Genomic DNA, 22370 nt, shown 5'->3' with positions numbered 1-22370 from the left:
GATGATGGCTTGAGCCCAGGAGGTGGAGGTTGCAGTGAGTGAAGATTGTGCCATTGCACTCCAGCTTGGGTGACATGGTAAGAACCTGTCTCTTCCAAAAAAAAAAAAAAAAAGAAGTGCAAATTCTTGGGCTCACTGCAGACATATGATGAATCAGTCCTGGGGGTGGCTGAGCAATATGAGTTCTAGTAAGTCCTTTGAGTGACTCTGATGCACACTTCAGTTTGCGAACAAATCATTGATAGATTCCTTTTGACCCAGCCTTATCCATTACTATCAGGCAGCTGCTGCCAAATAGCAGTGTGGGGGAAAGTAGTTGATATATGACAGTTTAAATATATTTTAGAGACCAGAGATGATATGCAATACCTGAAGAATCTGAGCATTCATTCTTACTTTAGTATGTCTAGGTGGTTTGTAGCTATTTTTTTTTCCATTTTGTTTCCTTATAGATAAAATTACTGGAACTAAGTCTTTTCTAAAATTATATTTCATTCAAGCCAAGTGATCTGTAGGTGACTTTAAATGAGGGACCATTTCTCCACTATACAGTCTTTACCCATATTAATTTTTCATAGAAATTAATGTCCATAATGTATTTATGGGGAAATTTGTCTGTTAAATTCTTGAGTCGGGGAAATACTATGTAATAGTTGAGTGTTCTGAGATCTAAGGTTTTTCTTGCTCTGTTGCCCAGGCTAGAGTGCAGTGGCACAATCTTGGCTCGCTGCAACCTCTGCCTCCTGGGTTCAAGCAATTCTCATGCCTCAGCCTCTCGAGTAGCTGAGATTACAGGTGCCTGGCACCACGTCTGGCTAATTTTGGTATTTTTAATAGAGACAAGGTTTCACCATGTTGTCCAGGCTGGTCTCAAACTCCTGACCTCAAGTGATCCACCCGCCTCAGCCTCCCAAAGTGCTGGTATTACAGGTGTGAACCACCACCTCCAGTCAGTCCTTCTAAGACAAGCTTCCTGAATGGGAGATGGGATTGAACGAGATGTCAGATTCTTCCCTGATTATAAAATGCTTTTCCTTGAAATGTTACCAGTGGATGAAGCAGCTCAGTCTCTGTTCATTACAGAATAATCATAATCAACCCATAAATTTTCAATCAGTTCAAAAGTTCTCTAAACATTGGCATAATTTTTTTTTCTTTTTTCTTTTTCTTTTTTTTTGGAGACAGGGTCTTGCTCCATCACCCAGGTTGAAATGTGGTGGCACAAACATGGCTCACTGCAGCCTCGACTTCTGGGCTGAAGTGAACCTCCTGCCTCAACCTCTCAGGTAGCTGGAACCACAGGTGCACACCACTGTGACCAGTTCATTTTTGATTTTTTTTTTTTCTTGGTAGAGATGGGGTCTCACTTTGTTGCCCAGGCTGGTCTCGAACTGTAGGCTCAAGCAATCCTTTCACCTTGGCCTCCCAAAGTGCTGGAAGTACAGGCCTGAGCCACTGTGCCTGGCATGGCATGAAGTTCATAATGATATGGTCTAGGCTTTAATTTTTAGGCCATAGTTACCACACTACCACCTGTTCTCTTCATCCTCTTAAAACCAAGGATTTAGCATGTACTGTTAGTCAGTCTTACAGGTCAGTTAAAAAGGTAAGTGTAAGGAAGCTGTGCTTGTTAGTGACTTGCTTTTCCTTTATTGGTTTATTTAACTTAGTGGTCTAATTTAGAGGTCTTGGGTTATAACTTCTAGCTGATTTCTTTAAGAATCAAAGTAAGCTACAAAACACCTAGTAGTTTGAACAAGGAGGTGTGTATGTAAAGAAGGAAAATTCTTATGAAAGTTAGTATGTCTGTGTCTCATCTTAAGAACAAACAGTTACCTTCGGCTAGGCAAATTTCAGTCTTTAACTATGGGCAAATGATTGCCAAGAGTCTTTTCATAGTGAAGCCCAAATTAAAGTAGCTTAATCTAGTAATTCTCTTATTAAAATAACACGGTGTGCCAAGCAGTATACAAATACTTCACCTGGATTATCTCATGTAATCCTCATAGAAACTCAATGAAGTAGATATTTTCTTATGTGAAAAGTGGGAATAACTGAGGTTTAAAGAAGTAACTTGCTCAGTGTTAGAGAGCTAGTAAGTCGTAGGCAGATTCCAAAAAGCACGTGCTTGTGACTCCTCTGCCATACTACCTCTCATTTTAAGAGAAGCATGCTTTTTAAAAAACTATTGTAGAGCACCATCTATCTATAGCATATCAGTTTGTTTACATAACTTAAAAATGTGTGTCTCTCAGTCAGAATGCTTTCACAGAACAGGTACTATAAACCAGAGAGATTCTTTACTTGTCCATAAACACCTGTATGTACTTCTCTGTGGGGGAGAACACATACTCTTTAGTATTAAAAGGGTTGCTTAAACCAAATAGGTTCAACTGCTACTTTTAATACAGTATCAAGGCTTTACCATGGGATTGAAATCAAATGAAATGTTACAGCATCAGTTAGAATTTTGTGGGTAACTTAGGCTAGGCTATAATTAAAAACTCATCTGGCAAACGTCTTAAAATATGTTGTCATTGCTCCCAGCATTCTTTAAGGTTTCTGGAGCTATTCTAAGTCTGTGGTACATGATTTTGAGTAGCCTTAATTATGGCTACTGCAAATAGAAGTCAGTGAGCCAATTCTGAATAAAATCAAGTGGTATTTTTAGATGAAAGTAGTTTTTCCAAAAAGTAACAAAACTGATTTTCTTGAGTATATTGATGTAGTGATCTTTTCCTAAAAGGTTTCCAAAAATGTTTTTAACAGTGTCAAATGTAGTTATTTCTAGGTTTTGATGGGAGAGAGAGTAGGTTTTTCTTGAATTAAGTGTCATGTCGATCTTGAGCACAGGGACCTAGAATGAGTTGTTGAATTTTAGAACCCTGGTAAAATAACCTATCTGCTCTATTGCTTCTTGGTTGTTATTGGTGTCTTTACTAAAGACTTAAGAGTATTTCCTCTGTCTATGACTTGTAGGGTCCTGAGTGGATAGTAATCAAAAGGAGGGAGGAAGAAGTTAGATACGTATGTGATCTTCTTATTGCTCATGTGTTACAGGATCACTTAGTACTTAGAAAAAGGATTTTACAGATACCAGTTGATTTCACCTCTTCAAACTTATATATTGTCCCTTTACATTTATGTTTCTCAAAGGTGGTCAAAAACACTGCATTTTCACCCATGTAAGGTGTTTAAGAAACAGATTCCTGATGGGACCCTCTCTCCCTGCCTCCTCATTGTGTGGGTCTAGGAATCTGCTGCTTTTTTTTTTTTTAGACAGTCTTGCTGTTGTTGTCAAGGCTGGAGTATTGTAATGGCATAATCTCAGCTCACTGCAACCTCCCCCTCCAGGGTTCAAGTGATTCTCCTGCCTTAGCCTCCCGAGTAGCTGGGATTATAGGCGTGTACCACCATGCCTGGCTAATTTTTGTATTTTTAGTAGAGACAGCATTTCACTATGTTGGCCAGGCTGGTCTCGAACTCCTAACCTCAGGTGATTCACGTGCCTCAGCCTCCCAAAGTGCTGGGATTACAGGTGTGAGCCACCACATCCAGCCTAGGAATCTGCTTTTCAAAGAGGTACCACCCTGGCCATTAAGTATACAGAGCAGTGACTCTGTCACAGGCTATATAGTTTAGGCATTGGATTTAGAATTTGGGTTGAGGCCGGGCACAATGGCTCACACCTGAAATCCTAGCACTTTGGGAGACTGAGGTGGGAGGATCACTGGAGCCCAGGCGTTTGAGGCCAGCTTGGGCAACATAGCAAAACCCCATCTCTATTTAAAAAAAAAAAAAAAAAAGACCGGGTACAGTGGCTCAAGCCTGTAATCCCAGCACTTTGGGAGGTCGAGACAGGCGGATCACGAGGTCAGAAGTTCGAGACCATCCTGGCTAACACGGTGAAACCCCGTCTCTACTAAAAAATACAAAAAGCTAGCTGGGCAAGGTGGCTGGCGCCTGTAGTTCCAGCTACTCGGGAGGCTGAGGCAGGAGAATGGCGTAAACCCGGGAGGTGGAGCTTGCAGTGAGCTGAGATCCGGCCACTGACTCCAGTCCAGGCAACAGAGCGAGACTCCGTCTCAAAAAAAAAAAAAAAAAAAAAAAATTGGTTTGAATTCCAGGTCTTCAGTTTATTGTTAAGTTTTTTGTTTTCTCTTAAATTTTTCAGCTTTTAATTTCCTCATCTGTAAATAACTATTTGACCTGTGTTATTTATGTATTGATTGATGGATTGATTGATTGATTGATTGATGGAGCCTTGCTCTGTCTCCCAGGCTGGAGTGCAGTGGTATCATCTTGACCCACTGCATCCTCCACCTCCCAGGTTCTATTGATTCTCCTGCTTCAGCCTCCTGAGTAACTGGGATTACAGGGGCGTTCCACCACATTCAGCTAATTTTGTATTTTTAGTAGAGATGGGGTTTCACCATATTGACCAGGCTGGTCTCAAACTCCTGACCTCAAGTGATCCACCTGCCTTGGCCTCCCAAAATCCTGGAATTACAGAGATGAGCCACCACACCTAGCCTCTTTCTTTATTTTGAGACAGGGTCTTACTCTCACACAGGTTGGAGTGCAGTGGCACAACCACAGCTCACCGCAGCCTTGACCTCCTGGGTTCAAGTGATCCTCCTACCTCAGCGTCCTAAGTAGCTGGGATCACAGGTGCATGCCTCCATACCTGGCTAATTTAACAGCTTTTTCTTTCTGTAGGGACAGGGTCTCCCTGTGTTGCCTACACTGGTCTCGAACTCCTAAGCTCAAGCAATCCTTCCCCCTTGGCCTTCCAAAGTGTTGGGCTTACAGGCATTAGCCACTGGTACTAGCTCTTTCTGCTAATAATATTGAAAATAGTCTGGTGATAATGGAATAAAACTTTTTGCTTTTCATTTACTAATTAATAAAGATGGGTTTATTTTGGTAAATAACTGCCCCCCACCCTCTTTTTTCCTTTTTTTGATATAGAGTCTCATTCCCGTCACCCACTCAGGAATGCAGTGGCATGATCTTGGCTCACTGTAGCCTCGACTACCCTGGTTCATGTGATCCTCCTGCCTTAGCCTCCTGCCTTAGCCTCCTGAGTAACTGGGACTACAGGCACATGTCACCTCGCCTGGATAATTTTTTTTTTTTTTTTTTTTGAGACAGTGTCTTCCTCTGTCACCCAGACTGGAGTATAGTGGCTCAGTCTTGCCTCACTGCAACCTCCACCTCCCATGTTCAAGCGATTCTCATACCTCAGCCTCCCAGATAGCTGGGATTATAGGCACGTGCCACCACCCTTGGCTAATTTTTGTATTTTTAGTAGAGACAGGGTTTTACCATGTTGGCCAGGCTGGTCTCGAACTCATGGCCTCAAGTGATCCAGCTGCCTCAGCCTCCTAAAGTGCTGGGATTACAAGCATGAGCCACCATGCTTGGTCTAATTTTTTTGTAATTTTTAGTAGAAACAGGGTTTTGCCATGTTGCCCAGGCTGGTTTCAAACTCCTAAGCTGAAGCAATTCGTCTGCCTCTGCCCCAGTCTACATACTCTTAAACAATACTTAGATCTGGGTGTGGTGGCTTATTCCTGTAATCCCAGCACTTTGGGAGGCTGAGGCGAGTGGATCACTTGAGGACAGGCGTTTGAGACCAGCCTGGCCAACGTGGTGAAACTCCGTCTCTACTAAAAATACAAAAATCTGCTTGGCATGGTGGTGCACACCTGTAGTTCCAGCTACTCGAGAGGCTGAGGCAGGAGAACCACTTGAACCTGAGAAGTGGAGATTGCAGTGAGCCAAGATCGTGCCACTGCACTCCAGCCTGGGCGACAATAAATAAACAAATAAACAAACAAAGAAATAATAATACTTAGAAGTTTTATTTTGGGCATACTTTTTTTTTTTTTTGAGACAGAGTCTTGCTCTGTCACCCAGGCTGGAGTACAGTGATGCAGTCTTGGCTCACTGTGCGCTCCGCCTCCTGGGTTCACACCATTCTCCTGCCTCAGCCTCCCGAGTAGCTGGGACCACAGGTGCCCGCTACCACACCCACCCAGCTATCTTTTTTTTTGCATTTTTGGTAGAGACGGGGTTTCACTGTGTTAGCCAGAATGGTCTCCATCTCCTGACCTCATGATCTGCCTGCCTCGGCCTCCCAAAGTGCTGGGATTACAGGCATGAGCCACCGCGACCAGCCAGCATACTTATTTTTTAACCTAATTATGTTGTTTCTACTGTTAGCAAAATATATGCTGGGCAATCATAGTTTATTATATATTTGATTAAGAGCTTTTTATACAAAAGCATATTTTTCTATTTAGTAAGTTGGACATGTTTCCAGACATTTGTAGGCCTCGTCTCTCCCAGACACACTATATTTTGAACATGGTACTTGCTCGTCAATGAAAAATTGCTGTTTTACAGTACAATAGAAGTATGCATACCTAACTTTGAGAGTACAAAGGTAGAGGAGATATTTTAGTTCCTGAGGGAGAACAGCAGTATACGAAGATAAAGAGGCAGAAAATACGGGGCTACCTGGGAGTAGATTAATATGGCTGGAGTGTAGAAAGCATATAGTGAGTAAGAAGAAATGAAACTAAAGGCAAATAAAGATTTCCAGTTAAACATGGCAGGTTAAGAAGATGCATGTTTCTTTCCACTCCTTCCTAAACCATTCTAGAAGACAGTAAAATAATAAATCCGTAAACCCCCAAGGACAAAAAAAAAGCACAGAAATCAAGACACAAGAGAAAGCAACATTTTGGAAGGCATAACGGTAATGAATTAATATTACGTAGTTTAGCAGGCCAGAGAAAACTGAAACCTATGGACAAGAAGCCAACAAACAAAGCAAGCAAGCAAATTGGTGTTGGAGAACCTTGGGGAAGGCTCAGGCCTTGAATTCACTAGGCACTTTGGAGGAAGGCATGTGGAATAGAACTAAAAACAAGAGGACTGGTTAATTTGTATTAAAGAGCATTTTAACCACTTTTAACCCTACCTAGTGTTAAAACAAGAAAGAAGACATGCTCTCCAGGAAATAGGATTCAATATAGGAGGTAATGGAAGGAGATGCTAGCATGAAAGCTATGGACTAGGCGTAAAGCCTATAAAGCAAGGTGTTCAGATTGGAATTTGACAGAGGCACTAGAATAAATGTTTCAAAGTTGCAAAAAGGTGGAGTACCTAAGATGTCTGAACAGTTTTACAGCTGTGTGGGAATGTAGATAAATTAATGATAGGTACATAGTAACAACGGAAAAGAGCCACCAGATTCTCAAAAGAAAACACAGATGTGGAAGGAAGGAAATGTAATTAAAGCATACTTCATTACTTATCTGTGAACACTGTTTAGTTAACATGTAAAAAATATTGATTTTACAGACTACCTAGTTTCTATAATATATTTAAGAAAAAGAAAAAATTTATCAACCCCTGTTAAGTATATAGAGTCTAGAGCCGGATGATCAGTTTGAATAATGTCTCTGTGCCTTATTACCATCCAAATAAATAACTTCTATGCTGCTTCTGTAAAATGGGGGTAGAATAATGCCTAACTGTCCTAAGGGTTGTTGTAAGTATATATGAACACTTAATGCAGTGCCTTGTGTTAGTAATTGTAAGAGGAGGATAGAGGCAAGTGAACTGTACTTGGTGGATGTTAAGAGTAACAGTTTAACAGCAAAAAATACAAAGCATACTGTTTGAAAATATGGCGGTAAATAAGATAAGAATGGAAAGTTTTTGCCTCTTGAGTAACAGGAGTTAGGAATGTGGTAGGTTGTGGCAGTAGACAGACTCCCTGTCTTCATTGTAAGCCTTGAGTGTTACCTTTTAAAGTTTATACACATAAGGAAAAACTTCAAAAAATAGGAAAAGCCTTTTGTGTTTAGCCAGTGTTTAGATTTTCAGTTGCATAGCATTTGTATTTATTACAGAAATCTTTAAACACTGCAGAACAACAATATGATGAACCCATCACCTTGCTTTAACCATTATCAACTCATAGCCAATCTTAAGACCTTTACTGACCAGCTGCAAGTAGTGCAGTTAGCGGATCGTCTTCAACCACAGCACTTTCTAACTCTGCCACAGTGTTTGAAGCAAAGCTATGCTCTTTCTTGGCCTCCCTCAGCCAGAGACCAAATGTGGCAGAGCTTCTAGATTTGGCAATTTTTCCCCAATGTTAATTTCACACGTGAGCTTACCATTATGCTGGCCAAGATGTCAGAGTTGAACCACACTCAGGCTTTTCCTTCCCCTTCCTTCTTTCAAAGTGATAGACCGGCATCATGGTCTAAGGGCTTTTACTGCCTAGTTCTCCTTTCTTTCCCTATCTCATAGGTGTTACCTTCATCTTGTCGTCTTTGCCAGAGTATCCAACGGACAAAATGACTTAAAAAGGATTCTTTTTAGAGTTTGCAGAAAAAAGTTAACATCAGATCTGAGACTGGTATCCCTGAAATGGTCAGCTCATATGGGTTGGCCCTTGCCTGCTGTTTGGAAACCTTAGATTTCAGGAACATTCCCATTATTTTCTGATTAAAAATGGTTCTCATTGTCTAAACTGTTTTTGCAAACAATATGGTTTATGCTGAACACTTGCTTCTGGGAATCTGGAATTCTGGTATGTGCTAGGCAGTACATATTATCAGCCCCTAATTACCTTGAACACTTTAATCTGCCCTAGCAGACAATATTTGACCTGTGTTTTCACAGTTGGTTGTTGGAGGCATTAAGCATGCCCTGTGTGACTCCACTAGGAGATGACTCTTCAGAGAGCTTGTGTCTGGTTTCCTCTAGTCACCTCATGTGCCTTTTCCCTTTACTGATTTTGCTTTTTGTTGTTGTTTGTTTTTTGGCTATATTAACTCAGCCATGGGTATAGCTTCGTGCTGTAATGTGTAGAGGAGTCCTATGAGTTCTGCTACATCAATGAACCTGGAAACGAACTTGGAAACGCTGACATACAAAGTGTAACAACAGATGTCACATAAAATTCCCAGGGATTCCTTAACATCAGATAACAAGTCAGTGTTCGTAGTTTCTTAATTATCTGTTTAAAAATGTACTTAGGTTGTTCAAATAAGGTTCAGAAACAAACCCCACCCATTGCATTTAGTTGGTAAGTCCTGATCTACAGATTTTGTCTCCCTTTCCCCCCTGTTTATTTCAATAAACTGTGTCATTTGTCTTGTACAATTTTCTCAGTCTGGATTTTACTGATCACATTACTGTAGTGATATTTGACACATTCTTCTGTTAATGTGTTAGTTTCCTGAGAAGCTAATAATTACATCTAAAGTTTGATTTGATTTAAACTCTATTAGATAAGACTACTTGAAAGACAGTGTTTGTTTACCTATGGCTTGTTATCCCATCAGGAGACACATAATACTTTTCTGTGGTAAGATTCAGGTGTTGTTAACCTGATACACTCAAAATTTGTTACCAGCTTGTATTGTAATTCCCTAGGATCCTTCAAAGGCTGACTGATGACATTGATACTTTTAAGTATTAGGAACTTCCAGTGCCTTTTAACACTTATTTTTAACCTATCCCAGTTGTTACTTTTGTGCTTAGATTGTCTCATCTTTAGCCTGTGGAAGATCCTTCAAGTTTAAAGTGACATAATAGTTTTTGAATGTTTCTTTATGTTCAGGTATAACAGAATGTTCCAGCCCTGGGTTCAGCCATGTCTAGGAATCCTAGTTATTTTGAATTGGAAATGGTATTTAGAGCACATAGTCTGTGCTGCTCATTGATGCGTGTTTGATCATGTTTCTAGATATTTTCGTTGAAACAGAACTAGGAAATACTTAAATATACCATGGGTGAATATTGATATTTCCAATTAAATTTAGAGGAGGAAAGGGTTATAACTTAACCTCTGTGATTTTATATTTATTTTCTCTTACCCTGAAAATCACAGTTTCTAATGATATCACTGATTTGCTTTATCCTGCTCATGGTAGTTTCAGACTAACAATACTCATATTGCAAACAATAGGACTACTGAAAAATTATTATTTTTTATCCTTAAGAAATATATCATTTGGGCTGTCTAGTGAACTTGGTGTGCTTTCACATAACTTGTAATCGTTTATCTTGGTGGTGTTAGGCTACCAGTTGTGTAGTTTCATTCATTTTGCTTCTGGTTTTTAGGGATTTCACACATTTTGTTAATTGTGTTTATATTCATGTGACACATTACATAGTTCTGTAGTTAAATCTCCAAAGCAAAGTGTACTAAGAGATGCTGAGCTTCCATCCTGATTCCTTCTATCCTGTTTCTTACCTAGTTTTGTTTTTTGAGACAGAGTCTCAGTCTTTCGCCAGGCTGGAGTGCAGTGGCATGATCTCGACTCACTGCAGTCTCTGCCTCCCTGGGTTCAAGCGATTCTCCTGCCTCAGCCTCCCACCTAGTTTTTTAAGTAACAATATTTGTTAGTTTAGTTTATGCTTCTGTTTTAATAAAAGTGTATTATGTATATATGCATTTGTATATATGCCATATACCCATATCTAGTGTGTATATGTGTATTTATACACATATATACACTAGATAGAAAATAGAACACTACACATACCGTTTTACTCCTTACGTTTTTTTAAGTTCATGTATCTTGAAGATCACTTCATAGTATATGTTTCTCATTTCTTTTTTATAGGAGCACAATATTCTATTATATAACTGTATCATGTTATCTTGAGGGTTTCCGTTATGGACGTTGATTGTTTTTAGAACTGTTAATAATAGTGCAGCTGTAAATAGCCTTTGTATCTTTTCATCAGGAATTCCTGGGTCAGAAAGTAAATGTATAGACAGTGTTTCTAGTAATTAACAGATTCTCCTCTAAGAGGGGAAAATACCACTTTGTATTTGTCAGTAGTATATGAGAGTACCTGTTTTCCCATAGCCTGTCAACAAACTATAATCAAACTTCATAAAATATTTTAAGTAGATCTGTGTCTTAGAATCTTCATTTTGGCAGAAGTATGATATGGATTGAAAGGTGTGATCCTAAAGATGGGGAGATGTGTTGGGCCTAGTCTGAGAAATGTATATCTTAACTAAGGAGATAGAGTTACATTAAACAATCATTAACAGATTATCTTAAGTGGGACTAAGTAACTGGATAAAGGCAATATAAGAGGAATTGGAGATAACTCTTACACTTCTAAGAGCATGAAGGGTTTTTCTCAGAATATTGAGCACCAGCAGATTGTGTGGTAGGGAGATTCCATTTTGGATGCTTTGCATTTGAGGTGCTTCTGGGACATTTCATTTGGAGGTGTAGTTGGTTATATGAATCTGAAAAGTTCGGGCTAGAATGGAGCTTTGGAGTTATCACTGTATATGTTAAAATATGTGTAACTGAAGATGCCTAGGAAAATATTAGGTAACATTTGAGCATATAATAGGTTCCCAAGTTTAAGAGTAGTTTTATGTTCCTTTTCTGTTTTTGTTGTTGTTGTTGTTTTCTCCTAGCAGTTGACCTACTGTCTCCTTGGCTAGAATTTAAAAATGTACTCTTCATTTTCATGACTTACCTTCTACAGACTTAACTATGTATATGCATGAGTACATACAGAATGTATGTATAATCCACTACGTAATTCTCTCCTGGATTTGTACAAATTTAGTTTAGGTGCAGGTATAGCTTAAGTTCTCTTGCTGTAGTGTATGGAATGATTTATTTTGCCCTGTCTCCATATAAACATAACTTTATATACAATTTTAAAACTTTGTTGAGGTTCTCTACTTGGTTCAAAATCTTTCCATTCTGGGCATTTAATTTTGACAAAGTTAGGTTAATGGAGGTGGGTTTTTTTGCCACTGATACATGCCTTTTACATATAGAATGACGATAATGTGTTGTTCAAATAATTTTCACATTACAGCTGAGAAAGGAATCTCATCTGAAATAGAACAGGCTTCTGTCTTACATGGCCTTAAGAATATTGAGGCAGGAAATGAATTTACAACTGTGGAATTAGAAAAGCACTAAAAGATCTAGTTTAACCTCATTTTATAGATTGAGAAAAATTGTTCGTTATTTTTCTCACCAAACCATTGTGAAATAACATGAGTGTATAAACACCAGATGTTGGGCTACAGACTTTGAATTTAGGTTTGACCATTAAAAAATGGGATTGGCCAAGGCAGGCAGATCACGAGGTCAGGAGAGACCATCCTAGCTAACATGGTAAAACCCCGTCTCTACTAAAAATACAAAAAACCAACCAGGCATGGTGGCAGGCGCCTGTAGTCCCAGCTATTCGGGAGGCTGAGGCAGGAGAATCACTTGAACCCGGGTGGCAGAGGTTTCACTGAGCCGAGATCATGCCATTGCACTCCAACCTGGGTGACAGAGTAAGACTGCGTCTCAAAAAAACAAGTGGGGATTGAAATGGAGAAGAGAACTATAGACATAATTTTGTACTTGTCAGTTTCCTTCTTTAACATTATTTCTGCATAATAAAAAAAAATACATTTACTTACCCCATTATGTACTGTTCTAAGTGCTTTAAAAGACTTCTCATTTTAGTTCTCAAAACCACCATATGAGATAGTTACCATTAGGTACATTTTACAGATTAGGAATATAGTCCAAAAGGTTTGGTAACTTTCCCAAGTATACACAGTGATCAGAAGCTAAGTTGAGGGGTTGATGGAAAGTTGAGGGAGAAGCTCAGTTGGGAATCTAAACCTAGGCTGGCTGAAAATAGAACATCTTTTGAGTGAAGACACCAGGATGATACAATGATCCAAAACCTTGTCACATGAGTTGAAGGAAATTCATTAAAAATGGTTTGAATTGGGAAAGATGATGATTGAGGCTGGCAGGGACATTTAGGCTAAGTGTTATATCTGTTGTGGCAAGAGTGTGTCGATTTCTTCATGGACTTAAGGCATAGAATGAGTTCCAAAAGCTTATCTTTGATTCAGTATCAAGTACCTTCTCTTTCCTGTGTCAGAACTATGTGATCACAGAGTGGCTTTTCTTAGAGTTCTGCCCCCCTACCCCCATCACCTGCTGTAAGATCCCACACAGGATTAATATATATTTAATCTAAATGAGTTAGGTATACTATTAGATTCCTGAGCTTTCGTAGTCCTTGTTTGATTTGGAAGAGCCAGGACTAGCTGTTTCTAACTTCAGGCCCACTTTCATTTTGAGCAGTCCACTCTTAGTTGGGTAACGGTTCAAGATTTCTTCCCTTAGTTCCTACCTTTTTAATGCTGCCTCACTATGATATGATATTTAATATCACAAATATTCTTATATTTCTGTGACTCTTTAAAATGAGATTTTAAACTTGAGCAAGCATCGGAATCACTGAGGGGATTTGTAAACGTAGATTGCTGGACCTCATTTCTAGAGTTTCTGACTCAGGGTTTGAGATGGAGCCCAAGAATTTGGATTTCTAGCACATCCACAGATGATGTTGATGCTGCTGATCTGGGACCATACTTTGAGAACCACTGCTGTAGTAGTCTGGCCTACCTTCAATAGATTGAGCTTTTTAAGAGCACGAACCAGATGTTACTCATTTCTTTGTCCCCCTGCTACCTAGTAATACATAGGAGCAGCAGGTCTTAATTTTATAGAAGCCAGTGTGGACTGTAACTGATTTCTTTGGTCTAATGATATTAGGAAGTTACGCCTAAAATTGAAGAACCCCGCTCAACATGATTGCTTATGCCTATAATCTGAGCACTTTGGGAGGCCAAGATGGGAGAATCACTTGAGCCCAGGAGTCTGAGACCAGCCTGGGCAACATGGTGAGACCCTGTCTCCACAAAAAGTTTTATATGCGTAGTGACATGCGCCTGTAGCCCCCACTTCTTGGGAGGCTGAGGTAAGAGGATTGCTTGAGCCTGAGTGGCCGAGGCTGCAGCGAGCATGATCATGCCACTGCACTCCAGACTGGGTGATAGAGTGAGACCCTGTCTTTAAAAACAATAAATAAAAATACATAATATTGAAGAAACTTATAAAGCTTTAGGTTCAGGTCAGGTTAGGTTTGTGATGCTTACTATTAGGAAATATACATAAAGCCAACATACTGCTAGAATTTTTGCATGGTTTTGCTTTCTGATGAAATTTCTTGGCTTTTTTCTTTTTTAAATGTTACTTAGAGAGCTGGCTGCATATAAAAACTAGAATCTGTTTTTTCCTGACTTTTTAATGATTGCCATTCTAACTGGTGTGAGATGGTATCTCAGTGTGGTTTTGATTTGCATTTCTCTAATGACCAGTGATGATGAGCTTTTTTTCATATGTTTGTTGGCTGCATAAATGTCTTCTTTTGAGAAGTGTCTCTTCATATCCTTTGCCGACTTCTTGATGGGGTTGTTTGTTTTTTTTCTTGTAAATTTGTTTAAGCTCTTTGTAGAGTCTGGATATTAGCCCTCTGTCAGATGGATAGATTGTAAAAATGTTCTCCTGTTCTGTAGGTTGCCTGTTCACTCTGATGATAGTTTCTTTTGCTCTGCAGAAGGTCTTCAGTTTAATTAGATCCCATTTGTCAATTTTGGCTTTTGTTGCCATTGCTTTTGGTGTTTTGGACATGAAGTCTTTGCCCATGCCTTTGTCCGGCATGGTATTGCCTAGGTTTTCTTCTAGGGTTTTTATGGTTTTAGGTCTTAGGTTTAAGTCTTTAATCCATCTTGAGTTAATTTTTATATAAGGTGTAAGGAAAGGTCCAGTTTCAGTTTTCTGCATATGGCTAGCCAGTTTTCCCAACACCATTTATTAAATAGGGAATCTTTTGCCCATTTCTTGTTTTTGTCAAGTTTGTCAAAGATCAGATGGTTGTAGATGTGTGGCATTATTTCTGAGGCCTCTGTTCAGTTCCATTGGTCTATATCTCTGTTTTGGTACCAGTACCATGCTGTTTTAGTTACTGTAGCCTTGTAGTATAGTTTGAATTCAGGTAGTGTGATGCTGCCAGCTTTGTTCTTTTTGCTTAGGATAATCTTGGCTACACGGGCTCCTTTTTAGTTCCATATGAAATTTAAAGTGTTTTCTAATTCTGTGAAGAAAATCAGTGGTAGCTTGATGGGGACAGCATTCAATCTGTAAATTACTTTGGGCAGTATGGGCATTTTCACAATACTGATTCTTTCATCCGTGAGCATGGAATGTTGTTCCATTTGTTTGTGTCCTCTTACTTCCTTGAGCACTGGTTTGTAGTCCTCCTTGGTGAGGTCCTTCACATCCCTTGTAAGTTGTATTCCTAGGTATTTTACTCTCTTTGTAGCAATTGTGAATGGGAGTTGACTCATCATTTGGCTCTCTCTCTGTTGGTGGTGTATAGGAATGCTTGTGATTTTTGCACATTGATTTTGTATCCTGAGACTTTGCTGACATTGCTGATCATCTTAAGGAGATTTTGGGCTGAGACAATGGAGTTTTCTAAATGTACAATCATGTCATCTGCAAACAGAAACAATTTGACTTACTCTCTTCCTATTTGAGTACTTTCTTTCTCTTGCCTGATTGCCCTGGCCAGAACTTGCAATACTATGTTGAATAGGAGTGGTGAGAGAGGGCATCCTTGTCTTATGCTGGTTTTAAAAGGGAATGCTTCCAGTTTTTTTGCCCATTCAGTATAATGTTGGCTATGGGTTTGTCATAAATAGCTCTTACTTTGGGATACGTTCCATCAAAACTAGTTTATTGAGAGTTTTTAGCATGAAGGGGTTGAACTTTATAGAAGGCCTTTTCCTCGTCTGTTAAGATAATCGTGTGGTTTTTGTCATTGGTTCTGTTTATGTGATGGATTACGTTTATTGATTTGCATATGTTGAACCAGCCTTGCATCCCAGGGATGAAGCCAACTTTGATCGTGGTAGATAAGCTTTTTGATGTGCTGCTGGATTCAGTTTGCCAGTATTTTATTGAGAATTTTCACATCGATGTTCATAGGGATATTGGCCTGAGATTTTCTTTTGTTGTTGTGTCTCTGCCAGATTTTTGTATCAGGATGATGCTGGCCTCATAAAATGAGTTAGGAAGGAGTTCTTCTTTTTCTATTGTTTGGAATAGTTTCAGAAGAAATGGTTCCCAGCTCCTCTTTGTACCTCTGGTAGAACTTGGCTGTGAATCCGTCTGGTCCTAGGCTTTTTTTGGTTGGTAGGCTGTAAATTACTACCTCAATTTCAGAACTTGTTATTTGTTCTATTCAGGGATTTGACTTCTTACTGATTTAGTCTTGGGAGGGTGTATGTGTCCAGGGATTTATCCATTTCTTCTAGATTTTCTAGTTTATTTGTGTAGAGGTGTTTATAGTATTCTCTGATGGTAGTTTTTATTTCTGTGGATTCAGTGGTGATACTCTTCATTTTTTTTTTTTTTTTTTTTTTTTTTGAGTCTATTTGATTCTTCTCTCTTTATTAGTCTGGCTAGTGGTCTGTTTTATTGATCTTTTCAAAAAACAGCTCCTGGATTCATTGATTTTTTTTTTTTTTTTTTTGAAGGATTTTTCATGTCTCTATCTCCTTCAGTTCTACTCTGATCTTAGTTATTTCTTGTCTTCTGCTAGGTTTTCAATTTGATGGCTCTTGCTTCTCTAGTTCTTTTAATTGTGATGTTAGATGCTGGAGAGGATGTGGAGAAATAGGAATGCTTTTATACTGTTGGTGGGAGTGTAAATTAGTTCAGCCATTGTGGAAGACAATTCCTCAAGGATCTAGAATCAGAAATACCATTTGACCCAGCAATCCCGTTACTGGGTGGTATATACCCAAAGAATTGTAAATGATTCTACTATAAAGACACATGCACATGTATGTTTATTGCAGCACTGTTCACAATAGCAAAGACTTGGAACCAACCCAAAGACTGTCAGTGATAGATTAGATAAAGAAAATGTGGCACATATACACCATGGAATACTATGCAGCCATTAAAAAGGATGAATGTATGTCCTTTGCAGGGACATGGATGAAACTGGAAACCATCATCCTCAACAAACTAACACAGGAACAGAAAACCAAACACCGCATGTTCTCACTCATAAGTGGGAGTTGAACAATGAAAACGCATGGACACAGGGAGGGGAACATCACACAGCGGGGCCTGTCGGAGGGTGCGGGGCTAGGGGAAGGATAACATTAGGAGAAATACCTAATGTAGATGACGGTTTGATGGGTGCAGCAAACCACCGTGGCACGTGTACACCTATGTAACAAACCTGCATGTTCTGCACAGGTATCCAAGAACTCAAAGTATACATTAAAGAAAGAAAAGGATAAAGAGACTGGAATCTTTCCTTTCTCTTTCAGGGAAAATGGAGGCTATTGGAACATGCTAGGTTCATGTTCTTATAAGTATTGCAAATGGCACAAGTTGATGAACTTGTACAAAGATCAGAAGGGCCATCATCTAGTCCTGTTAAAACTTAAACCTGGGACTGGGCATGGTGGCTCATGCCTGTAATCCTAGCACTTTGTGAGGCTGAGGTGGGTGGATCACCTGAGGTCAGGAGTTCGAGACCAGCCTGGCCAATGTGGCAAAACCCCATCTCTGCTAAAAATACAAAAATTAACCAGGCGTGGTGGCACATGCCTGTAATCCCAGCTACTTAGGAGGCCGAGGCAGGAGAATCATTTGAACCCAGGAGGTGGCGGTGAGCCAAGATCTCACCACTGCACTCCAGCCTGGCCGACAGAGTAAGACTCCATCTCAAAAAAAAAACAAAAACAAACAACAAAAAAACTTGGGGCCTGACATGGTGGCTCATGTCTGTAGTCCCAGTACTTTGGGAGGCTGAGGCAGGAGGATTGCTTGAGGGCAGGAGTTCAAAACCAGCCTCATCAACATAGTAAGACCCTGCTTCTACCAAAGAAAAACATGTTAGCTGGGTATGGTGGCGCGTGCCTATAGTACAAGCTACTCAGGCACCTCAGGATCAGGGATTTCTTGAGCCGAGGAGTTTGCGGCTACAGTGAGCTATTATTACATCACTATACTCCAGCCTGGGTGACGGAGTGAGACCTTGTCTCAGAAACCAAAACAAAACTTGGGTTAAAAGAATGTAGATCATGTAGAGCAAGAGCTTGTGTTTTTATCACCCTTCCCAGTCCCCTACTTTTCCCAGCTAGCAGTAAATGTCTTAATAAGACTTTAGCAAGAATTGTTTCGCTCTGGGAAGTCAAATCATGAGTGTATATCATTTAAGTGCTATTATGAATATTCAGTCTCTCATTGAGAATATCTAGATTACGACAGTAATACGTGACTGAATAGATATGTTACTTATAGTTTATTCTAGAAAAAATAGCATATAGCTCCCTCAAAGTAGATGATTGTGGTTCTTGAATGTGGGCTGAACATTTACTTGCCTGACAACCTGCAAGCCATGAAGAGATCCACATCTCCAAGGCCTAGTGAGAATGGGGAGAGGGTTCGTGCTCATACTTACAGTAACTACCCTGTAGGTATCACAGTACAGGTGAGAAGCCAACATGAAGTAACCCCTGCTATTTAAGGACACTGCAACCTATTTTACTCTTTCTCTTAGATGATTAACTCAGTAAGTTAGGTTTTTCTGTGCATTGCATAAAACTTTAGTTGTCTTTGATAATCATAAGCCATGTTTTATGGTTTTCTCTCTCCTCAGATACCCAGAAAGCGGTACTCTAGAAATGAATGTCAAAGATCTTAGACCACGAGCTAGAACCATTTTGAAATGGAATGAACTAAATATTGGTGATGTGGTAATGGTTAATTATAATGTAGAAAGTCCTGGACAAAGAGGATTCTGGTTTGATGCAGAAATTACCACACTGAAGACAATCTCGAGGACCAAAAAAGAACTTCGTGTGAAAATTTTCCTGGGGTAAGATTGTCTTCACTGGTGCCGTTTAATTACTAAATTAATGAAGGAATGTATTTTTAGGTATTAAGCACGTGCACCTTAGTAAAAAAAGATGGAGTCCATAAAAGATGGAAATTTCTATACTGAAGGAGAATATTTTTATAAATTCTTAAGAATTTTTAAAAGTTAAGCGTGGCTTAGATCTTCAACTTTAAGGTTGGAGATACTATTTGGTAGAATGTTAGAAATAACTGAGTGTTTTATTACAGAAATTCTTACCTCATGGGATTCTTATAGATCGAACAAAACAATATGTAAAAGCATTTTAATAACTATAATTGCTATGAGGATCTGTGATCTGTGTTGATGTAATAGCAGTGGATGACTACTTAACCAGCTGTCTGCTGGACTTCTCAGACTAGCAGTAATTTTCCTTCATAGTAATTTTCAACTTACAGAATTTAAACTTAATGAAGAGAATTCAGAATGCAAGATGTCACCTGAATCAAATCACCCAGATATTTCAGTCATTTCTTTTCCTTCTCCTCCTCTCCCCTCCCCTCCCCTTCCTTTTTTTTTTTTTTTTTTTTTTTTTTTTGAGACGCAGGCTTGCTCTGTCGCCCAGGCTAGAGTTCAGTGGCGCGATCTCTGCTCTCTGCAAGCTCCGCCTTCCGGGTTCACGCCATTCTCCTGCCTCAGCCTCCGGAGTAGCTGGGACTACAGGCGCCTGCCACGACACCAGGCTAATGTTTTGTATTTTTAGTAGAGACGGGGTTTCACCATGTTAGCCAGGATGGTCTCAATCTCCTGATCTCGTGGTCCGCCTGCCTCGGCCTCCCAAAGTGCTGGGATTACAGGTGTGAGCCACTGTGCCCGGCCTTCTCTTTCTCTTTCTTTCATGTTCTGTAGCCCAGGCTGGAGTACAGTGGCATGGTCTTGGCTCACTGCAACCTCCGCCTCCTGGTTTCATGCAGTTCTCCTGCCTCAGCCTCCCAAGTAGCTGGGATTACAGGCATACGACACCACACCCACCTAATTTTTATATTTTTAGTAGAGACAGGGTTTCACCATGCCAGCCAGGCTGGTCTCAACTCCTGTCCTCAAGTGATGCACCCGCCTCTGCTTCCCAAAGTGTTGGGATTACAGGCGTGAGCTACTGCGCCCAGCTTTCTATCATTAATTTTTTAAGAAATACTTTCAGATGTTTCCTGAAGTGATAAAGTACTAGGCGTTATTTGAGTTACTGTTTTACACTTTGGAAAACGTTGTCACTCTCTTTGTGTGTCTGCTGCTTCTGAATAATTTGCTGACTAGTCACTAATTTACTTTTTAATAAATAAAATCTCTATTAATGGTTTCCAGTTCTCTATTATCAGTAATTACATAAACATCCTCGTATATGCATTTTTGTGCATTTCTTTTCTTTAGAATAAATTATTAGATTTGTTGTGTTGAGCACTGAGGGTTTTAGAATAACCCTGACAGTTGTTTTTTTAAAAATAATAATAATAAGCAGCTAAACGAATATTCTTGTCAAGTTCTGATTAACTGGATTAGTGATACAAGGTGACAAATCTTGGAACAATGATTAAAATCTAAAGCAAGGATAGGCAAGCTTATGGCCCACTAGCTGCCTATTTTTGTAAATAAAGTATCATTGGAACACAGCAATGGCCATTGATTTATGTATTATCTATAGCTATTTTTGTGCTGAGTAATTGCAACTGAGACCATCTTCTCTGCAAAGCCAAAACTACTTACTTTCTGGCTCTTTGTGGGAAAAGTTTGCTGACTCCTGAGATTTAAAAATGCGAGGCGTGGAAAACTTAACATTTTAGAAAACAGGTTTCAGAACTTCTTACAAACAAAAGTGTGATTCTATTGTCAGACTAAGGGTATAGCTCAGTCACAGACTTCTAAACAACTTGAAACCCTGATATGGATGCAAATCATGAAGGAGAAAGCCCCTAAATAAATTGGCTACGTTAGGAGTCTTATAACCTATTTTGAGTGTTCAGGTGTACACAATAGGATAATGGCACACATAGCATTGAGCTTAAAAAGCTTGCTGTTAAAAAAAGATTTCCCGGCTGGGCGCAGTGGTTCATGCCTGTAATCCCAGCACTTTGGGAGGCCAAGGCAGATGGATCATGAGGTCAGGAGTTCAAGACCAGCCTGGCCAATATGGTAAAACCCCATCTGTACTAAAAATACAAAAATTAGCCAGGCGTGGTGGCGCGTGCCTGTAGTCCCAGCTACATGGGAGACTGAGGCAGAATAATTACTTGAACCCGGGAGGCAGAGGTTGCAGTAAGCTGAGATCGTGCCATTGCACTCCAGCCTGGGTTACAGAGGGAGACTCCGTCTCAAAGAAAAAAAAAAGTTTTCCCAAGTGATCCTGAGGTATAGTTAAGAGTGGGAATACACTGGCTTTAGAAGTGGAACTAAGACTGAATGGGCCAGGTGCAGTGGCTCATGCCTGTAATCCCAGCACTTTAGGAGGCCAAGGTGGGTGGATCACCTGAGGTCAGGAGATTGAGACCAGTCTGACCAACTAGTGAAACCCTGTCTCTACTAAAAAATAAAAAAATTAGCTGGGTGTGGTGGTGCATGCCTGTAATCCCAGCTATTCGAAAGACTGAGGCAGTAGAATCACTTGACCTGGGAGGCGCAGGTTGCCATAAGTTGAGATCATGCCATTGCACTCCAGCCTGGGCAACAAGAGTGAAACTTCATCTCAAAACAAACAAACAAAAAGACTTGAGTGGAAATTATGGATAGGCAAATACCAGTTAGATAAAGAGAATGGTTATGTGATGGCTATCCCAACAGTACAATACAATGTAAAGTATTCTTTGTCATTAAAGTTTTTACTGGAAACATTAGGAACACAGTAGCTAAAAAGGAGCCATTGTGGCTTATGGATGGAAATTTTTTTTTTTTTTGGAGACGTCTCGCTCTGTCGCCCAGGCTGGATAGCAGTAGCACGATCCTGGCTCGCAACCTCCACCTCCTGGATTCAAGCAGTTCTTCTGCCTCAGCCACCAGAGTAGCTGGGACTACAGGTGCATCCCACCATGCCCATTTCATTTTTTGTTCAAAACCAGGCTGGTTTTGAACTCCTGAGCTCAGGCAATCTGCTTGCCCTGGTCTCCCAAAGTGCTGGGATTACAGGTGTGAGCCACCGCATCCAGAGAAATTTTTTTTTTTTTTTTTTTTTTTTAATGATTAGAAATCTTTTATCCTCACTGGTAAGAATGGATAACAGGTTGAAAGAACAAATGCATTCTGCTGTTGATAGGCATTTTGGGGCTGTCAGAAACAATGCTGCCATCATTGATGTTCCTGTACCTATACCTATATCCTGGCACTTGTGTGCATTAGTTTCTGTAGAGTGTATCATGCCTAGGATTAAAATTACTAGGTTGTAGAATCTGCATCTTCAACTTGAGTAGGTAGAACCAAGTGTCTGTACCAGATTACAGTTCTGCAACAGTATGAGAGTTCCTGTTCTGTTTTCTCATCCATGCTTAGTTTTTTCAGACTTC

General features: G+C 39.8%; 1 protein-coding gene across 3 annotated transcripts in view; it reads left to right on the top strand.

The window, feature by feature from the left end:
- UHRF2 (ubiquitin like with PHD and ring finger domains 2) overlaps nt 1-22370 on the top strand; it is a 98855-nt gene that overhangs the window by 27002 nt on the left and 49483 nt on the right. For 2 of the 3 annotated variants that reach the window (XM_023213153.2, XM_023213155.2), the window contains exon 4: nt 18625-18843. The exons of the other annotated variant lie outside the window; for it this stretch is intronic. In XM_023213153.2, the coding sequence (XP_023068921.1) occupies nt 18625-18843 (219 nt within the window). The remainder of the gene's footprint in view (nt 1-18624; nt 18844-22370) is intronic. 3 annotated transcript variants of the gene reach the window in all.

This window comes from Piliocolobus tephrosceles, chromosome 14 (genome assembly GCF_002776525.5).
Source record: "Piliocolobus tephrosceles isolate RC106 chromosome 14, ASM277652v3, whole genome shotgun sequence".
Classification (NCBI taxonomy): Eukaryota; Metazoa; Chordata; class Mammalia; order Primates; family Cercopithecidae; genus Piliocolobus; species Piliocolobus tephrosceles.
Note: the sequence above shows the minus strand (reverse complement) of the source record. Positions and strands in the feature narration are given on the sequence as shown.